The sequence below is a fragment of the Oncorhynchus keta genome, chromosome 28, assembly GCF_023373465.1.
Source record: "Oncorhynchus keta strain PuntledgeMale-10-30-2019 chromosome 28, Oket_V2, whole genome shotgun sequence".
NCBI classification, from domain to species: Eukaryota; Metazoa; Chordata; class Actinopteri; order Salmoniformes; family Salmonidae; genus Oncorhynchus; species Oncorhynchus keta.
Genome location: NC_068448.1, coordinates 12,899,126 through 12,918,013, shown reverse-complemented (window position 1 = coordinate 12,918,013; position 18,888 = coordinate 12,899,126). Strand labels below are relative to the sequence as shown.

The following is an 18,888-nucleotide window of genomic DNA, read 5'->3' as shown; positions in this document are numbered from 1 at the left end:
AGAACTGACGTTTCCTCACAGAGAGCAAGAGACACACTTTTATCTCGTGAATATAGAAGAGTAGGACAAACCTGTTGTTCTTGAACATTGAGACCATTCTCAAACTCTTCTCAAAACCACAGTGACAGAGTTGATCCAAGCATACAGTGCAATTTTATGAATCAGCTATTGTCATTGGGGACATTTGTTTTGCGTCACCCGTTGTACATTTTAGACGATTCCATTTGTCTTGGTGACATTTTCACCCACCCGGGGAACCAGGCGATGTAAAACGAGCACACCCAATGTATACAGAGACACATTTTTGATCTTTCATTCATTCTGCTTCCTCCCAGCAGTAACAGTCTGTGGGCTATGGAGTGACAGCATGCTCAGAACTGGGACATATACCTGGAGGGAGAGAAACAGGAAACATCAGTCAACAGCCAGTCTAGCGGAGCAACTTAAATTAGGCCCAGATCTGACCAGACCAGACCAGGCTAGGACTGAGTGATACACAGGAATGTGCTGATGTAGATGGAAATATAATTAGTCAGGTTATGAAAGTTTTTATAATATTTTGGAGATTTTTAGTTGATTATCCCAGTAGGATCATTTCTTTTGTAAAGTCAGTGATTTTCACGAGCTTAGATTTAAGAAGATAGTAAAGAGGTTCTTACCTTCCCTCCTCCCTTCAGGCTGCTCAAAGCCTTATAGACGACAGTCTCACAGGAATTAACATCGTCAATCAATCAATCAAACAGTGAAGTCAATAAATTATCATGATTTATTTTGTCACAATCAATCTGGATAGTGATGCTGTAATCAAACAGTGCATTAATCAAGTTCAGAAGTGTTGTTCATAATACTGATTTGTCGCCTGGTAGTTCAGAACGGTTTGTGTTTTAACCAACTCCACTGTGGTCGTTGTCATGCCGAACACGTGCCCAAATGACAAGTTGGCTACGGCACATACAGTACACTATGATACCATGCCAACTCAAATTGGAGACGAGAGAATATCAGGATTGTGAGAAATGCCGAGTATAACGTTTTCTTTCATGCAGTATGACTTAAATAAGCATCTCGAAAGAGTCGAGAGTAGCAAACACAAGGGAACTTTCACACAGTGTAATTGGTGTGTGTTTCTAGTGTCATGCAGTGTGGGGGTTGACCCACTTGTATGTTCCCTCGTAGCGGAATCCCACCCTCCTCACAAGCTCATCCGCTTCATTTGGTCCACGACTGAGGAACAGGGACAGATAGAGGGTGGAGGAGGGACAAGAACAGATAGAGGGTGGAGGAGGGACAAGAACAGATAGAGGGTGGAGGAGGGACAAGAACAGATAGAGGGTGGAGGAGGGACAGGAACAGATAGAGGGTGGAGGAGGGACAAGAACAGATAGAGGGTGGAGGAGGGACAAGAACAGATAGAGGGTGGAGGAGGGACAGGGACAGATAGAGGGTGGAGGAGGGACAGGGACAGATAGAGGGTGGAGGAGGGACAGGAACAGATAGAGGGTGGAGGAGGAACAAGGACAGATAGAGGGTGGAGGAGGGACAGGACAGATAGAGGGGGAGGAGGGACAAGAACAGATAGAGGGTGGAGGAGGGACAGGGACAGATAGAGGGTGGAGGAGGGACAAGAACAGATAGAGGGTGGAGGAGGGACAAGAACAGATAGAGGGTGGAGGAGGGACAAGAACAGATAGAGGGGGGAGGGACAAGAGGAGGGACAAGAACAGATAGAGGGTGGAGGAGGGACAGGGACAGATAGAGGGTGGAGGAGGGACAGGGACAGATAGAGGGTGGAGGAGGAACAGGGACAGATAGAGGGTGGAGGAGGGACAAGAACAGATAGAGGGGAGGAGGGACAAGAACAGATAGAGGGGGGAGGAGGGACAGGGACAGATAGAGGGTGGAGGAGGGACAAGAACAGATAGAGGGTGGAGGAGGAGGAACAGATAGGGGGGACAGAACAGATAGAGGGTGGAGGAGGAACAGGGACAGATAGAGGGTGGAGGAGGAGGGACAGGGACAGATAGAGGGTTAGGTGGACATGTGATGTGATGAAAGTAAGGTAGGATTAGTAGAATTACTTACCTTCCATAGGTGTAAGGGATAGGAGGTGTTTTCTCTCTCTCTATGTGATGGAGGAGGAGAGTGAAGATCCTCCAGGCTTCTCGCAGCTCATCACTGGGAGAGGAAAAGGACCAGGAAACAGGAGCAATGTTATGATTTATACCACAGCATTGGTGAATATTTGTTTCTGATTGGCTAGAAGGGCGTTCTAGAATGGACATTAAAATGTGTTCTTTACTATTGCTTTCTTTGGCAACTGTGGTATAAACGCCTCCGTTGTGTACATTTAACCTTGGAAAAATGAACTGGAACTTCTATATATTGTCACATAAATCAGGTCTGATAGAAATGTTCCTTCCATACATGAGAGATTATCAGTATAGATTACAGCCCATAGATATGGGTCAGAAATAGTGTGGTGACAGACAGGGTAAGAGACAGAGGCAGACATGTCAGTGGGCACATCGCCACCCCTCGGAGCCTGGTTCCTCTCTAGTTTTCTTCCTAGGTTCCTGCCTTTCTAGGGAGTTTTTCCTAGCCAACATGCTTCTACATCTGCACTGGGGTTTTAGGCTGGGTTCCTGCAGAAGCACTTTGTGGCAACTGCTGATGTGAAAATTACATTTGAAATGTTAAATTTAAGCGGGTGGGATAGTGGCAGTCAAAGACAGACCTGCGGACAAAGTGCATCGGATTCCCACAGAACACATCCAGAATCAGACGCTCATATGCATCAGAAGCTTCACGGGGAGGAGAACACAAGAACAGTTGTTATTTATTCTACAGGACACACACACACACACAGGACACAACACACACAGATACACACACACACACACACACACACACAGATACACACACACACGTTCAAAAGTTTGGGGTCACTTAAATGTCCTTGTTTTTGAAAGAAAAGCACATTTGCTTTCCATTAAAATAACATCAAATTGATCAGAAATGCAGTGTAAACATTGTTAATGTTATAAATGACTATTGTAGCTGGAAACTGCTGAATTTTAATGAACTATCTACATAGGCGTACAGAGGCCCATTATCAGCAATCCTCACTCCTGTGTTCCAATGGCACGTTGTGTTAGCTAATCGAAGTTTATCATTTTAAAAGGCTAATTGATCATTAGAAAACCCTTTTGCAATTATGTTAGCACAGCTAAAAACTGTTGTTCTGATTAAAGAAGCAATTAAACGGGCCTTCTTTAGGCTAGTTGAGCATTTGTGGGTTCGATTACAGGCTCAAAATGGCCAGAAACAAAGACCTTTCTTCTGAAACTCGTCAGTCTATTCTTGTTCTGAGGAATGAAGGCTATTCCATGCAATAAATGACCAAGAAACTGAAGATCTCGTACAACACTGTGTTACTCCCTTCACAGAACCTAGCAAACTGGCTCTAAACAGAATAGAAAGAGGAGAGGGAGGCCCCGGTGCACATCTGCGCAAGAGGACAAGTACATTAGAGTGTCAAGTTTGAGAAACATACACCTCACAAGTCCTCAACTGGCAGCTTCATTAAATAGTACCCGCAAAACACCAGTCTCAACGTCAACAGTGAAGAGGCGACTCCGGGATGCTGGCCTTCTAAGCAGAGTTCCTCTGTCCAGTGTCTGTCCTCTTTTGCCCATCTTAATCTTTTATTTTTATTGGCCAGTCTGAGATGTGGCTTTTTCTTTGCATCCCTCTTCACTGTTGACGTTGAGACTGGTGTTTTGCGGGTACTATTTAATGAAGCTGCCAGTTGAGGACTTGTGAGGCATCTGGTTCTTACAAGAAAGTCGTGAAGAGAAAGTCTATTTCTCACAGGAAAGGTATTTGTTTCTGGCCATTTTGAGCCTGTAATCAAATCCACAAATGCTGATGCTCCAGATATTCAACTAGTGTAAAGGCCAGTTTTATTGCTTCTTTAATCAGAACAAAAAAGGGCTTTTCTTTCAGAAACAAGACATTTCTAAGTGACTCTAAACTTTTGAATGGTATTGTACACACATATATACACACATTATATACATACTTACATACATATACATGTGTGTGTATCTTACCTTGTATCTGCTCCTGTAGGTAAGGTCCAGTTCAGTCTCCTCAGGGCTGAAGTAGGCTCCAGGCTTCTTGGTCATCATCTTGAGGTAGATGGCCTCATCAGGCTGTACCCTCACCACCAGCTCATTCCTCTGGCACTGCTCATTAAAGATGTCCCCTGGAACATCCGTGAACTGCAGACGCACTTTGCCTTCCATTAAAATAACATCAAATTGATCAGAAACACCTGCGGGGTGAGGGATGGTGGATGGATGAGGGAAGACTATTGTAGCTGGAAACTGATGAATTTTAATGAACTATCTACATGAGGCGTACAGAGGGATGGGTGGGTGGATGAGGGGAGAACCATCATGGATGTGGATGGGTGGGTAGATGAGGGGATCGAGTTTATCATTTTAAAAGGCTATTGATGGATGAGGGGAAGGGACCCTGGGTGGGTATGTTGGGTGGGTGGATGAGGGCTAAAATGGGTGGATGAGGGGAGAGAGGGATGGGTGGGTGGATTAGAAGGGATGGGTGGGTGGATGAGGGGAGAGAGGGATGGGTGGGTGGATGAGGGAGAGAGGGATGGGTGGGTGGATGAGGGAGAGCATTTGTGGGTGGATGAGGGAGAGAGGGATGGGTGGATGGATGAGGGGAGAAAGGATTTGGGTGGAACTCGAGAGGGATTCTTGTTGGATGAGGAAGAGGGATGGGTGGATGAGGGAAATGATGGGTGGGTGGATGAGAAACTGATGATCTGGATGAGGGAGACACTGGGTGGATGAGGGAACCAAGGAAACTGGCTGGATGAGGGGAGAGAGAATGGGTGGGTGGATGAGGAGAGAGAGGATGGGTGGATGGATGAGGGGAGAGAGGACAAGTACATGAGGGGAGGATGGGTGGATGGATGAGAAACATATGGGTGGATGGATGAGGGGAGAGAACTGGCAGGGTGGATTAAAGAGGGATGGGTGGATGGATGAAAGACCAGGGATGGGTGGATGGATGAGGAAGAGAGGGATGGGTGGATGGATGAGGGGAGAGAGGGATGGGTGGATGGATGAGGGGAGAGAGGGATGGGTGGGTGGATGAGGGGAGAGAGGGATGCCCATGGATGAGGGGAGAGAGGATGGGTTTGGATGAGGGGAGAGAGGGATGGGTGGATGGATGAGGGCTTTTTCTGGATGGATTCAGGGAGTTGAGACTGGTGTTTGGATGAGGAGACTATTTAATGGGTGGATGGATGAGGACTTGTGAGGGGATGGGTGGATGGATGAGGGGAGAGGGATGGGTGGGTGGATGAGGGGAGAAAGGGATGGGTGGGTGGATGAGGGGAAAGGGATTTGGATGGATGAGGGGAGAGAGGGATGGGTGGATGGATGAGGGGAATCCACAATGGGTGGATGGATGAGGGAGAGAGGGATTGGATGGATGAGGGGAGGCCAGGGATTGGATGGATGAGGGAGAACAGGGATGGGTGGGTGGATGAGGGGAGAGAGGGATTGGGTGGATGAGGGAGAGAGGGATGGGTGGATGGATGAGGGGAGAGAGGGATATGGATGGATGAGGGGAGATATACATGGGTGGGTGGATGAGGGGAGAGAGGGATGGGTGGATGAGGGGAGAGAGGGATGGGTCAGTGGATGAGGGAGAGAGGGATGGGTGGATGAGGGAGAGAGGGATGGGTGGATGGATGAGGGGAGAGAGGGATGGGTGGGTGGATGAGGGGAGAGAGGGATTCCTGGGTGGATGAGGGAGAGAGGGATGGGTCCCCTGGATGAGGGATGGGTGAGTGGATGAGGGGAGAGAGGGATGGGTGGGTGGATGAGGGGAGAGAGGGATGGGTGGGTGGATGAGGGGAGAAGGGATGGGTGGATGGATGAGGGGAGAGAGGGATGGGTGGGTGGATGAGGGGAGAGAGGGATGGGTGGGTGGATGAGGGGAGAGAGGGATGGGTGGGTGGATGAGGGGAGAGAGGGATGGGTGGATGGATGAGGGGAGAGAGGGATGGGTGGGTGGATGAGGGGAGAGAGGGATGGGTGGATGGATGAGGGGAGAGAGGGATGGGTGGGTGGATGAGGGGAGAGAGGGATGGGTGGGTGGATGAGGGGAGAGAGGGATGGGTGGGTGGATGAGGGGAGAGAGGGATGGGTGGGTGGATGAGGGGAGAGAGGGATGGGTGGGTGGATGAGGGGAGAGAGGGGTGGGTGGGTGGATGAGGGGAGAGAGGGATGGGTGGGTGGATGAGGGGAGAGGGGTGGGTGGATGGATGAGGGGAGAGAGGGATGGGTGGATGGATGAGGGGAGAGAGGGATGGGTGGGTGGATGAGGGGAGAGAGGGATGGGTGGGTGGATGAGGGGAGTGGGTGGATGAGGGGAGAGAGGGATGGGTGGGTGGATGAGGGGAGAGAGGGGTGGGTGGGTGGATGAGGGGAGAGAGGGATGGGTGGATGGATGAGGGGAGAGAGGGATGGGTGGATGGATGAGGGGAGAGAGGGATGGGTGGGTGGATGAGGGGAGAGAGGGATGGGTGGGTGGATGAGGGAGAGAGAGATGGGTGGGTGGATGAGGGGAGAGAGGGATGGGTTGGTGGATGAGTGGAGAGAGGGATGGGTGGAAGTGGATGAGGGGAGAGAGGGATGGGTGGGTGGATGAGGGGAGAGAGGGATGGGTGGGTGGATGAGGGGAGAGAGGGATGGTGGGTGGATGGGAGAGCGACAAAGAATAGAGAGAGTGTGTATGAGAAGGGAGGAGAGAGAGAGCGTAGATGAGAAGGGAGGAGAGAGAGGGTAGATGAGAAGGGAGGAGAGAGAGAGGGTAGATGAGAAGGGAGGAGAGAGAGGGTAGATGAGAAGGGAGGAGAGATGAGAAGGGAGGAGAGAGAGGGTAGATGAGAAGGGAGGAGAGAGAGTGCGTATGAGAAGGGAGGAGAGAGAGTGTGTATGAAAAGGGAGGAGAGAGAGAGGGTAGATGAGAAGGGAGGAGAGAGAGAGCGTAGATGAGAAGGGAGGAGAGAGAGTGTGTAGATGAGAAGGGAGGAGAGAGAGGGTAGATGAGAAGGGAGGAGAGAGAGAGCGTAGATGAGAAGGGAGGAGAGAGAGAGCGTAGATGAGAAGGGAGGAGAGAGAGAGCGTAGATGAGAAGGGAGGAGAGAGAGTGTGTATGAGAAGGGAGGAGAGAGAGAGGGTAGATGAGAAGGGAGGAGAGAGAGGGTAGATGAGAAGGGAGGAGAGAGAGGGGTAGATGAGAAGGGAGGAGAGAGAGAGGTAGATGAGAAGGGAGGAGAGAGAGAGGTAGATGAGAAGGGAGGAGAGAGAGAGGGTAGATGAGAAGGGAGGAGAGAGAGGGTAGATGAGAAGGGAGGAGAGAGAGAGCGTAGATGAGAAGGGAGGAGAGCGAGTGTGTATGAGAAGGGAGGAGAGAGAGTGTGTATGAGAGTAATGATCGATGTTCCTGTGCAGCTGGAGTCAAACAAGAGGAGTTGGGAAGTAACAGAATAACTAGATAAGAGAGGGAGAGTTCAGGATTGTGAGGAATGCAGAGTATCAGGCTGACAATATGAGCGGATGAGTCTGGAAGATACGTCGAAATCTGTCAACATGTCTAGATAAAGGACATAGGAGGAAAAGAGTTTGCCAGAATCCAAGATGGCCGTCGGTCCTCACCATCCCATCTCTCATTCTGTACGTAGAGCACAGAGGTGGCGAAGGTAGGCGTCTGGGAGCCGTTGGGCACGGTGGGGTCATCTAGGTAACCCAGTCTGGCATGGCCCTCCCCCTCAGGGTCCCCTATGTACTGACCCAGCACCACATCAGACCGAGGCACTGGGGCGATGCATTTCAACACCTTCACCTAGGGTTCACACATACACATTTAGAAGACAGAGGGAATGGTCATATAGTTTTATGTCACAAGTGTAAAAAGTGTGCCCAGAGTTTGTCCTGGTCAGCATGTCCATGGGAAAACTCCTGACCCTAAGTGGAACACTGATCAAAGTGGAACACTGGTTGGTGATGCACCTTCTCATCTCTCACGTCATCAGGGCTGGTGGAGGCAGGCTTCTCCATGGCAACCAGAGAGAGCATCTGGAGGAGGTGGTTCTGCATGACATCACTAAAGCAGGAAATATCAAAAACCCATGGAACTGAACAACTCAATTATTTGTCACATGCTTTGCAAATTACAGGTGTAGACTTAGAATACAATTCTTACTTATGGGCCCTTCCCACAATGCAACAAGAAAGAGAAATAATAGAAAAAGCTATATTCCACTACATTGCCATAGAATAAGAGAACCACATGAACATCTGAAAACAGTTGATCAAAGTTTTCCAGTGATTTATACTTTGGCATGACATGCCAGCCTGTTGCAAATGCCGCTCTTCCTCACCGGATGATGCCAAAGTCATCAAAGTATCCTCCGCGTCCCTGTGTACCGAATGGTTCTTTAAAGGTTAGAACCACACAGGCCACGCTGTTCCTGTTCCAGATAGGACCAAAGATACGGTTCCCAAACCTGATGGACAGACAGAGGACAGGATCAAAACACAATGGTAAACAGTTTCTGTGTTGGTAAGAACATAGCAAGCCAAGGTTCTTCCAGTTTCCACAGGGATCACACACTCATACCTAACCTGTATGAACACACTTCATTGTCAATCGCTTTGGACAAAAGCATCGGCTTCATTTTGAATGATACTGTACAGTACTTCATGAACAAGGAAGATTTCAAATCTGTAAATGTACTGTCTCCTGGGATCAGGACTCAATCTGTACCTGAGGACGATGAGGTTCTAACACCATCTCTGTACCTGAGGACGATGAGGTTCTATCACCATCTCTGTACCTGAGGACGATGAGGTTCTAACACCATCTCTGTACCTGAGGACGATGAGGTTCTAACACCATCTCTGTACCTGAGGACCATGAGGTTCTATCACCATCTCTGTACCTGAGGACCATGAGGTTCTATCACCATCTCTGTACCTGAGGACGATGAGGTTCTATCACCATCTCTGTACCTGAGGACGATGAGGTTCTAACACCATCTCTGTACCTGAGGACGATGAGGTTCTAACACCATCTCTGTACCTGAGGACCATGAGGTTCTATCACCATCTCTGTACCTGAGGACCATGAGGTTCTATCACCATCTCTGTACCTGAGGACCATGAGGTTCTATCACCATCTCTGTACCTGAGGACCATGAGGTTCTGCACCATCTCCTTGCCCAGGTAGTGGTCTATGCGGTAGATCTGGTCTTCTCTGAACAGGGAGGAGAAGTGAGACGACAGCTCCTGAGAACTCTGCAAGTCACGACCAAATGGCTTCTCCACGATCACCCTGCTCCAACCTCTAACACACAGAGACAGAGACCACTTTACAGTGTGGTACAGGGATGTGTGAGTGTGTTTGCGCATGTGTGTTTATGGGTTTTCTATCCATGTGGGTACCAGAAATTCAGACTAGTGGGAACATTACCCAATTCCTCACAAGGAAGAAGGCTATTTTTGGCAGGGGCGCAACTTTCACTGGGGACTGGGGGGCATTCTGAAATTGTATTCCCCCCCAGTTTTATCATTAAAATGTGATACAAAAAGAAGAAAAATGGTGCTTTAGTACAATGCGGATGCCTCAGAGCGGTAGGGTAGGCTGTTGTGAGTGAACAGTCGGCTGGATTTAGGACCGCGCAGACGCCACAGATGGGGCTGACAGGCTGTGTGAAGGCAAAGGTTCTGGAAGGCTGGCTGGAACAGCACGGGAGAGTTGAGCATAGTTCAGTGTGTCCGTGTTGTGCTCTTTAACCGAGTTGTAAAAGCAAGCAGAGCAGAAACGGGCTACTCTTTAGTAGACTGATGTAGTTGGCAAAGTAACTGCTGTTTAACTTAATAGTGGGGGGGACCAATATTTATTCTCAGTGCTGAACTAGTATTGTGACTGAATTGTTAACTTTAGCTAATGTTTTATCCCCTCTCGACCGAGGTTAATTGAATAAGCTACGCTAGTGAGCAGCTACCACAGTCAGTTCAGCTCTAGTCTCTAGTTATCTGTCAGATAGTACTAATAGCCAACTCATATCCCTATCTGACAGCAGTTGTTTGTATGGACACCTTTTGTAGCCATTGTTTTGTCCCATTTCAACAGAGGTAAATGAACTTGGGTAGCTTTCGTCAGTTGATGTACAGTTGGCAAGACAGCTGCCAAAACTTGGCCAGCGATAGCTATTCTTTTTTGCCTCAATCACACTAGACCTGAATCAAATGATGAAACCATCGACCAAACAATTGAAGATTGATATTGCATTCTAAACTGAAGATCATCATTAGGTGATTATTGGAGTCAGGTGTGTTAGCTGGGGCTGGGGCAAAACGGTGACACCAATCAGGCCCCCGAGGACTGGAATTGACTTAGCAGGGTCAGATGGTGATGAGGGTCCCAGTAGGGTCAGATGGTGACAGGGGTCCCAGTAGGGTCAGATGGTGATGAGGGTCCCAGTAGGGTCAGATGGTGACAGGGGTCCCAGTAGGGTCAGAAGGTGACAGGGGTCCCAGCAGGGTCAGACAGCCAGGGAAGACCAATCTACGGAGCTCAGGTCAATTTTTCAGTATATTAACAATATCAGTGAATGATGCAAAGTTACATCTTGAATTGATGAGTAGACCTACAGTAGCTACAGGACAGCAGTTTAAGCATAAAGCTACAGTCTGGGATATGAGAATAATAGTCATTATTAGATCATGTATGAATGTACACCAAGGTAATCCTTTGTCATGGTCTGGCTGGTCTGGCTGAAATGTTATATAGAGGATGTCTTATTAAAAACAATCAAGTCTGTCTTTTTTCAAGAGTTGTTCAGTTGTTACGCTATTGGTTAAAAGAGCAACACAATATTTATTATTGAATGACCTTTGATCTAGTTCAGTCTTATGAAACACTTAAACATATTTAATAATGATCTCTTACATAGCTTGATGACTGTGGGTATTTTTGCTTACTTTTTTGTTTTTGTTCTATATAGAGATGGCATATTGGATTTGGTAAAAATGCAGGAAATTCGCATTCGATGCCTAAAGCAGACCACTCGCCAGGTTATGTCCCCCCCACTTCTAAAACCAAAGTGGCACCCCTGATTTTAGGCTTAGGGGTTACAGTTAGGTGTTAGGGTTATTGGATTGGGGTTCGGTTAAGGGGGTTTGGTTAATGGTTAGGGAAAATAGTAAAATGATAGAAAAACAAATCTGTGTGGGTTCATGCATATGCTTGAGTGATCTGACAAGTGTGTTTGAGATACTGACTTGCGGCACATGCAGTGGGCTCTGATGTTCTTGCTAACATGATGGTAGACGCTGGGGGGCAGTGCCAGGTAAAAGACACAGTTAGCATGGTCAGCCCCCCTGCTGGTGGTCAGGGAGCTCAGGTGGGCATTCAGCTCAGAGAAGGAGTCCTCCTCATCATACCTGCCGCTCAGGTAAGAGTTCCTACTGAAGAACGCAGCGAGGCGCTCACTCTCACCATCACCAACCTGAGAAAACACACGTACACACATGAATGAATACAACAGAATACCTATCCACAGTCTTTTCATTGTAATGAGTATGAACATGTACATCTAGGTCAACCACATGTCCTGGATTGCGCGGGACAGTCGTGCATTTTGCAACTGTGTCACCCTTCCCACAAAGAAACAATCATGTCCTGCATTTTATCAACATTTGATCAGCACCACTAATTTAGGAAAAAAAGGTTGATTTCAGTCAGACATTCCAACCTGTCTCTTGCAGCAAAACAGTGCCCCTCTGTCTCAGTAGGTGTAGACCATGTATCTGATGCTGTCTGGACAGTGAAACAGCGCCCCATCTGTCTCAGTAGGTGTAGACCATGTATCTGATGCAGTCTGGACAGTGAAACAGTGCCCCCTCTGTCTCAGTAGGTGTAGACCATGTATCTGATGCAGTCTAGACTTGAAACAGTGCACCTCTGTCTCAGTAGGTGTAGACCATGTATCTGATGCAGTCTGGACAGTGAAACAGTGCACCTCTGTCTCAGTATGTATAGTCATAGACCATGGTATCTGATGCAGTCTGGACAGTGAAACAGCGCCCCATCTGTCTCAGTATGTATAGACCATGTATATGATGCTGTCTGGACAGTGAAACAGTGCACCTCTGTCTCAGTAAAATAGACCATGTATCTGATGCTGTCTGGACAGTGAAACAGCGCCCCATCTGTCTCAGTAGGTGTAGACCATGTATCTGATGCAGTCTGGACAGTGAAACAGCGCCCCCTCTGTCTCAGTATGTAGACCATGTATCTGATGCAGTCTGGACAGTGAAACAGCGCCCCATCTGTCTCAGTAGGTGTAGACCATGTATCTGATGCAGTCTGGACAGTGAAACAGTGCCCCTCTGTCTCAGTAGGTGTAGACCATGTATCTGATGCAGTCTGGACAGTGAAACAGTGCACCTCTGTCTCAGTAGGTGTAGACCATGTATCTGATGCAGTCTGGACAGTGAAACAGTGCACCTCTGTCTCAGTAGGTGTAGACCATGTATCTGATGCAGTCTGGACAGTGAAACAGTGCACCTCTGTCTCAGTAGGTGTAGACCATGTATCTGATGCAGTCTGGACAGTGAAACAGCGCCCCCTCTGTCTCAGTATGTAAGAGACCATGTATCTGATGCAGTCTAGACAGTGAAACAGTGCACCTCTGTCTCAGTAGGTGAGAGACCATGTATCTGATGCAATCTGGACAGTGAAACAGCACCCCAGTCTGTCTGAGTGTGTATAGACCATGTATCTGATGTTGTCTGGACAGTGAAACAGCCCCCTCTGTCTCAGTAGGTGTAGACCATGTATCTGATGCAGTCTGGACAGTGAAACAGCGCCCCATCTGTCTCAGTAGGTGTAGACCATGTATCTGATGCAGTCTGGACAGTGAAACAGTGCACCTCTGTCTCAGTAGGTGTAGACCATGTATCTGATGCAGTCTGGACAGTGAAACAGCGCCCCCTCTGTCTCAGTAGGTGTAGACCATGTATCTGATGCAGTCTGGACAGTGAAACAGCGCCCCCTCTGTCTCAGTAGGTGTAGACCATGTATCTGATGCTGTCTGGACAGTGAAACAGCGCCCCCTCTGTCTCAGTAGGTGTAGACCATGTATCTGATGCTGTCTGGACAGTGAAACAGCGCCCCCTCTGTCTCACTAGGTGTAGACCATGTATCTGATGCTGTCTGGACAGTGAAACAGCGCCCCCTCTGTCTCAGTAGGTGTAGACCATGTATCTGATGCTGTCTGGACAGTGAAACAGTGCCCCCTCTGTCTCAGTAGGTGTAGACCATGTATCTGATGCTGTCTGGACAGTGAAACAGCGCCCCCTCTGTCTCACTAGGTGTAGACCATGTATCTGATGCTGTCTGGACAGCGAAACAGTGCCCCCTCTGTCTCAGTATGTATAGACCATGTATCTGATGCTGTCTGGACAGTGAAACAGCGCCCCCTCTGTCTCAGTAGGTGTAGACCATGTATCTGATGCTGTCTGGACAGTGAAACAGCGCCCCCTCTGTCTCACTAGGTGTAGACCATGTATCTGATGCTGTCTGGACAGCGAAACAGCGCCCCCTCTGTCTCAGTATGTATAGACCATGTATCTGATGCTGTCTGGACAGCGAAACAGCGCCCCCTCTGTCTCAAGATTTAGATGCACTATTGTAAAGTGGCTGTTCCACTGGATGTCATAAGGTATATGCACCAATTTGTAAGTCGCTCTGGATAAGAGCGTCTGCTAAATGACTTAAATGTAAATGTAATGTAAATGTCTCAGTAGGTGTAGACCATGTATCTGATGTTGTCTGGACCAAGGGTGGGGGCTCACTTTCGCCAAAATCTGCCCAGAATAAGCCCAATACGATTCTATGGGAATAATATGTAGACCTAAGCTTGTCGCCTGCCTTCCTGCCTTTGGGACAAAGACTCCCATTGTTAGGGCGGAGTCATGAGCGTCTCATCATTATGTACAGATCTCTGGTTTCCTCGCGAATTAGGAAGGAAAGTTGTGGGGTGCGCAGTTCACTGTTAGGATGCTGTATTGCCCTAAAGTAAATTGATGTTTTGCCAAAATTATATAATTACTCCTTCCTAAATAAATGTCTAATAATAATTATAAATACTCCACCAGGGAGCATTACATAGCCACAGAGGAATATTAGCTTATTATTATTATTTTTTTAAAGCTTATTGTTTTCAATCAGAAGTGTGTAGGCCTAAGCCCATTTGGGTAGTGCACCTGGTAATAGGTCTAGTTGATGGAGTTGCAGCCGTCAGTGAAAAGCATCTAAATGTGTTAAGATAGTGTCTTGAGTATTTTTTTTTTAACTAGGCAAGTCAGTTAAGAACAAATTCTTATATACAATGACGACCTACCCGTCATTGTGTGTGGAAAATATATGGTGTGTCTCTCTCCAGAATGCATGTATACATGTATACACATGACCAAAAGTATGTAGACACCTACTCCTCATTCCAAAATCATGGGCATTAATATGGAGTTGGTCTCCCCTTTGCTGCTATAACATCCTCCACTCTTCTGGGAAGGATTTCCACTAGAGGGTGGAACATTGCTGCAGGGACTTACTTCCATTCAGCAAGGTTGGGCACTGATGTTGGACTATTAGGCCTGGCTCGCAGTCAGTGTTCCAGTTCATCCCAAAAGTGTTTGATGGGGTTGAGGTCAGGGCTCTGTGTAGGCTAGTCAAGTCCACCAATCTCAACAAAGCATTTCTGTATGGACCTGGCTTTGTGCACAGGGGGCATTGTCATGCTCAAACAAGAAAAGGCCTTCCCCAAACTGTTGCCACAAAGTTGGAAGCACAGTATTGTATAGAATGTCATTGTATGCTGTAGCGTTAAGATTTCCCTTCACTGGAACTAAGGGGCCCGAACCATGAAATGCAGCCATTATTCCTCCTACATATAGTGTACTCTATACCATCTACTACATCTTACCTATGCCATACGGCCATCACTCATTCATATATTTTTATGTACATATTCTTATTTCTTTCTTTACACTTGTGTGTATAAGGTAGTTGTTGTGAAATTGTTAGGTTATATTACTTGTTAGATATTACTGCATGGTCGGAACTAGAAGCACAAGCATTTCGCTACACTCGCATTAACATCTGCTAACCATGTGTATGTGACAAATAAAATTTGATTTCATCAAACTTTACTGTTGGCACTATGCATTCGGGCAGCTAGCGTTCTCCTGAAATCTGCCAAATCCAGATTAGTCTGTCAGACTGCCAGATGGTGAAGAGTGATTCATCACTCCAGAGAACATGTTTCCACTGCTCCAGAGTCTAATGGCGGCGAGCTTTATACCACTCCAGCCGACGCTTGACATTGTGCATGGTGATCTTAGGCTTGCGTGCGGCTGCTTGGAAACCCATTTCATAAAGCTCCCACAAACAGTTATCGTGCTGACGTTGCTTCCAGAGGCAGTTTGCAACTCGGTAGTGAGTGTAGCAACCGAGGGAAAATTATTTTTATGCTCTACGCGCTTCAGCACTTGGAAGTCCATGTTTATCAGCTTGTGTGGCCTACCACTTCACAGCTGAGCCGTTGTTGCTCCTAGATGTTTCCACTTCACAATAACAGCACATACAGTTTCCCGGGGTAGCTCTAGCAAGTCTGACATTTGATGAACTGACTTGTTGGAAAGGTGCCCCGTTGAATGTCACTGAACTCTTCAGTAGGGCCAGACTACTGCCAATGTTTGTCAATGGAGATTTTAAATGTGGTCACCCTATGTACATCCTGCAAAACCTCACTGACAAACCAGTGTCATAAAAGAGGGAATCCAGTCAAGGCAGTTTCACATGGGATTTTCAATGGTGAAGCTACCAAAAGCTAAACGGCTTTGATCAAAAGCAGAACCGAGTTGCCTGCACTCAGCCTACACTAAGTCTCCTTACCTTCATATGTGGCAGACATGCTGTCCTGATGTCATCCATAGTCAGCTTGGAGCGAGCAAAGCCCACAAAGTGGGTCTCTTCTGGGAGAAGCTCATCTCTGAACAGCCACCTACAAGAGGCGGACTGAACAATGAGATGCAGTATAAAGGGACGGAGACAAAGACAGGACACTCAGTCAGCTCCCTGGAGACATGATGACCTAGAACACTGGTCAAGGAGCTGACCCCCCTAAACTCCTTGCATAATTGGTAGAAACTTGAGATGACAAACCTGAACCTTGAACAGCGTTTACGGACAGTCATTCTGATGATTCAGGGACTGTGGAGTTAGACAGGAGACAGGAAACAGGAAACTCACTCACCATAGAGTAGGATAAATCTTCTTATTGGCAAGATCTCCCTGAATGGATAGATTAAAAAGTTAAATAAAGTATTTGAGAGACTAAAATGTGCCTAGAATATTGTGGTTGATTACTCTTGTTTTTATTTGTTTCCTGTTTCTATGAACACATGGTACAGTACAGGGCAGTTCAACTTCCAACCTTCACAGTAACAATCTACTGTCCCCAAGTCCAGAACAGACTATGGGAGGTGCACAGTACCACATAGAGCCATGACTATATGGAACTCTATTCCACAGTACCACATAGAGCCATGACTATATGGAACTCTATTCCACAGTACCACATAGAGCCATGACTACATGGAACTCTATTCCACAGTACCACATAGAGCCATGACTACATGGAACTCTATTCCACAGTACCACATAGAGCCATGACTACATGGAACTCTATTCCGCAGTACCACATAGAGCCATGACTACATGGAACTCTATTCCACATCAGGTAACTGATGCAAGCAGTAGAATCAGATTTTTAAAAACTTTTTTTTAAACACACCTTATGGATCAGCAGGGACTGTTAAGCAACACAAACATACGCTCAGACACGATAACATACGCACTACGCACACACACGATAACATACGCACTACGCACACACACGATAACATACGCACTACGCACACACATGATAACATACGCACTACGCACACACACGATAACATACGCACTATACACACACACATGGATTTTGTGTTGTAGATATGTGGTAGTGGAGTAGGGGTCTGAGGACACACACGTGTTGTGAAATCTGTTATGAATGTTTAAACACAACATTGAAAAAAGGGAAGACAAACACTGCAGCACAGCCATTCTGAAAAGTAACTTTTTAACACACTCAAATGTAGCGAAGGGGGATAGTGATTTGTGATAGACAGATAGTTAACTCACGGAAGTGGACAAACATTTTAAGTCCTAAACTCATCTCTCTCTTTCAGAGCTAGATAAAGAAAAGCCAGATGCAGCACATTTCAGTCAGTGTGTGAGCCCTCTCCTCTCTTCCCCCAGTCTCTCTCACATGCACACCACACGCACACCACACGCACCTCTCATCAGTCAGTCAGTCAGTCACACACACACTTACTTAGTTGACCCCATGTATGGACTTCAAACCAGATGGAACTCTAGATATAGAGAGTCATATACTAGCTGGGTAATTAGAACAAGCAAGACTCTACGTTTCTGTAACAAGTCACACAGCAGCCTAGTCGGTAGCGTAACTACTGAGTCATTAGGTCATGTGGTTGATCTTAATGCAAATCTCACAAGGAACCCACTCTTATCCCACAGTGGAAGCAGTGCAACACGTCAGTAACTTCCTTTTAAATACTGTGGAACTATGGCTATTGGCTGTGTTCCAACAATCACACTCGAACACTTCCAGCACTGAAGCAGTATTCTGGTAGCATACAGTCTGACACGTGGTGTTCTAGTATGCACATTGGACTGTGCTCTATGTAGCCCATGTCTCTGCCCTTATAGAACAGAACTGAACAGAAAATAACACGGGGAAAAGGTTCACTGTTACCATAAAATAAACACATGCATAGAGGGACAACTACTACTTAGACCGAGTGCCAGTCTGTTTGTGCTATCATACCAACTCCTTGTCACTCAATGTCATGCCAAACATGAAAGGAAGAGCACAAACAGGGTAACTATTACTCACTGAGGCTCCCAGTATGATGAAGATGTGGAAGTCAGATGAATGGGACAGCTCTCTTCTCAGCTGACCCAATACCTCAGAGTGGGTGAGACACTCAGGAACACCACTCTTCTCCATCTCTATACTGTATGTCAAGCTTGGTTCCCTCTGCTGCTGAAAGACAGCAAGAGACATACAACAATACCAACAGGAAGATGTTGGACTCAAGTCTTTGTGTGTGATCTTACTCTCCGTGTCGCGTTGTCTCATTCACTCACAAAGGGTCCAGGTCCAGCTCTCTCCTGGCTCAGTCAGTAACATAACAGTGGAGTGTGTGTGTGTGAGGTAGGTTCAAATTGTAACTGTCATCGTTGCATAGCAGAAATATTCACCAAGGCATTGCTGCCACCTGTTGTTGCAAAGGAAGAATGTCTCAATGTGATATGGATAGGGGTATGGTGATTAGGCATCAGGATATATGATAAACAGAGTATGATGATTGTATACAAGTGTGAACAAATAAAGTGAGTGTGAGTTGGAGTGTCAATATGAGTGAGTGTGTAGAGTCCTGATGAGTGTGTAGAGCCCTGATGAGTGTGTAGAGCCCTGATGAGTGTGTAGAGTCCTGATGAGTGTGTAGAGCCCTGATGAGTGTGTAGAGCCCTGATGAGTGTGTAGAGCCCTGATGAGTGTGTAGAGCCCTGATGAGTGTGTAGAGCCCTGGTGAGTGTGTAGAGTCCTGATGAGTGTGTAGAGTCCTGATGAGTGTGTAGAGT

At 47.1% G+C, this 18,888-nt stretch overlaps 1 protein-coding gene and 1 long non-coding RNA gene across 23 annotated transcripts; one reads left to right on the top strand and one right to left on the bottom strand.

The window, feature by feature from the left end:
• Window positions 1-396: 396 nt before the first annotated feature.
• Window positions 397-18,449, bottom strand: LOC118360657 (glucose-6-phosphate 1-dehydrogenase-like). Its single transcript, XM_052484880.1, is given in 13 exon segments — window positions 397-1,224; window positions 2,083-2,175; window positions 2,735-2,801; window positions 3,556-3,565; window positions 4,113-4,336; window positions 7,758-7,944; window positions 8,112-8,205; window positions 8,483-8,608; window positions 9,289-9,447; window positions 11,388-11,614; window positions 16,066-16,174; window positions 16,427-16,464; window positions 18,137-18,449. Coding segments are annotated over 13 exon segments (1,671 nt in total). The 5' UTR covers window positions 18,383-18,449; the 3' UTR covers window positions 397-1,133.
• LOC127913199 (uncharacterized) lies at window positions 11,611-16,059 on the top strand. 22 transcript variants are annotated; one of them, XR_008085224.1, is made up of 5 exons: window positions 11,611-12,022; window positions 12,330-12,390; window positions 12,510-12,689; window positions 12,995-13,603; window positions 13,665-16,059. It is a non-coding gene; the product is annotated as an uncharacterized LOC127913199 (long non-coding RNA). The 22 variants fall into 22 exon arrangements; XR_008085219.1 differs by having other exon boundaries at window positions 12,330-12,449; XR_008085214.1 differs by having other exon boundaries at window positions 12,330-12,689; window positions 12,995-13,237; window positions 13,299-13,603.
• Window positions 18,450-18,888: the final 439 nt, after the last annotated feature.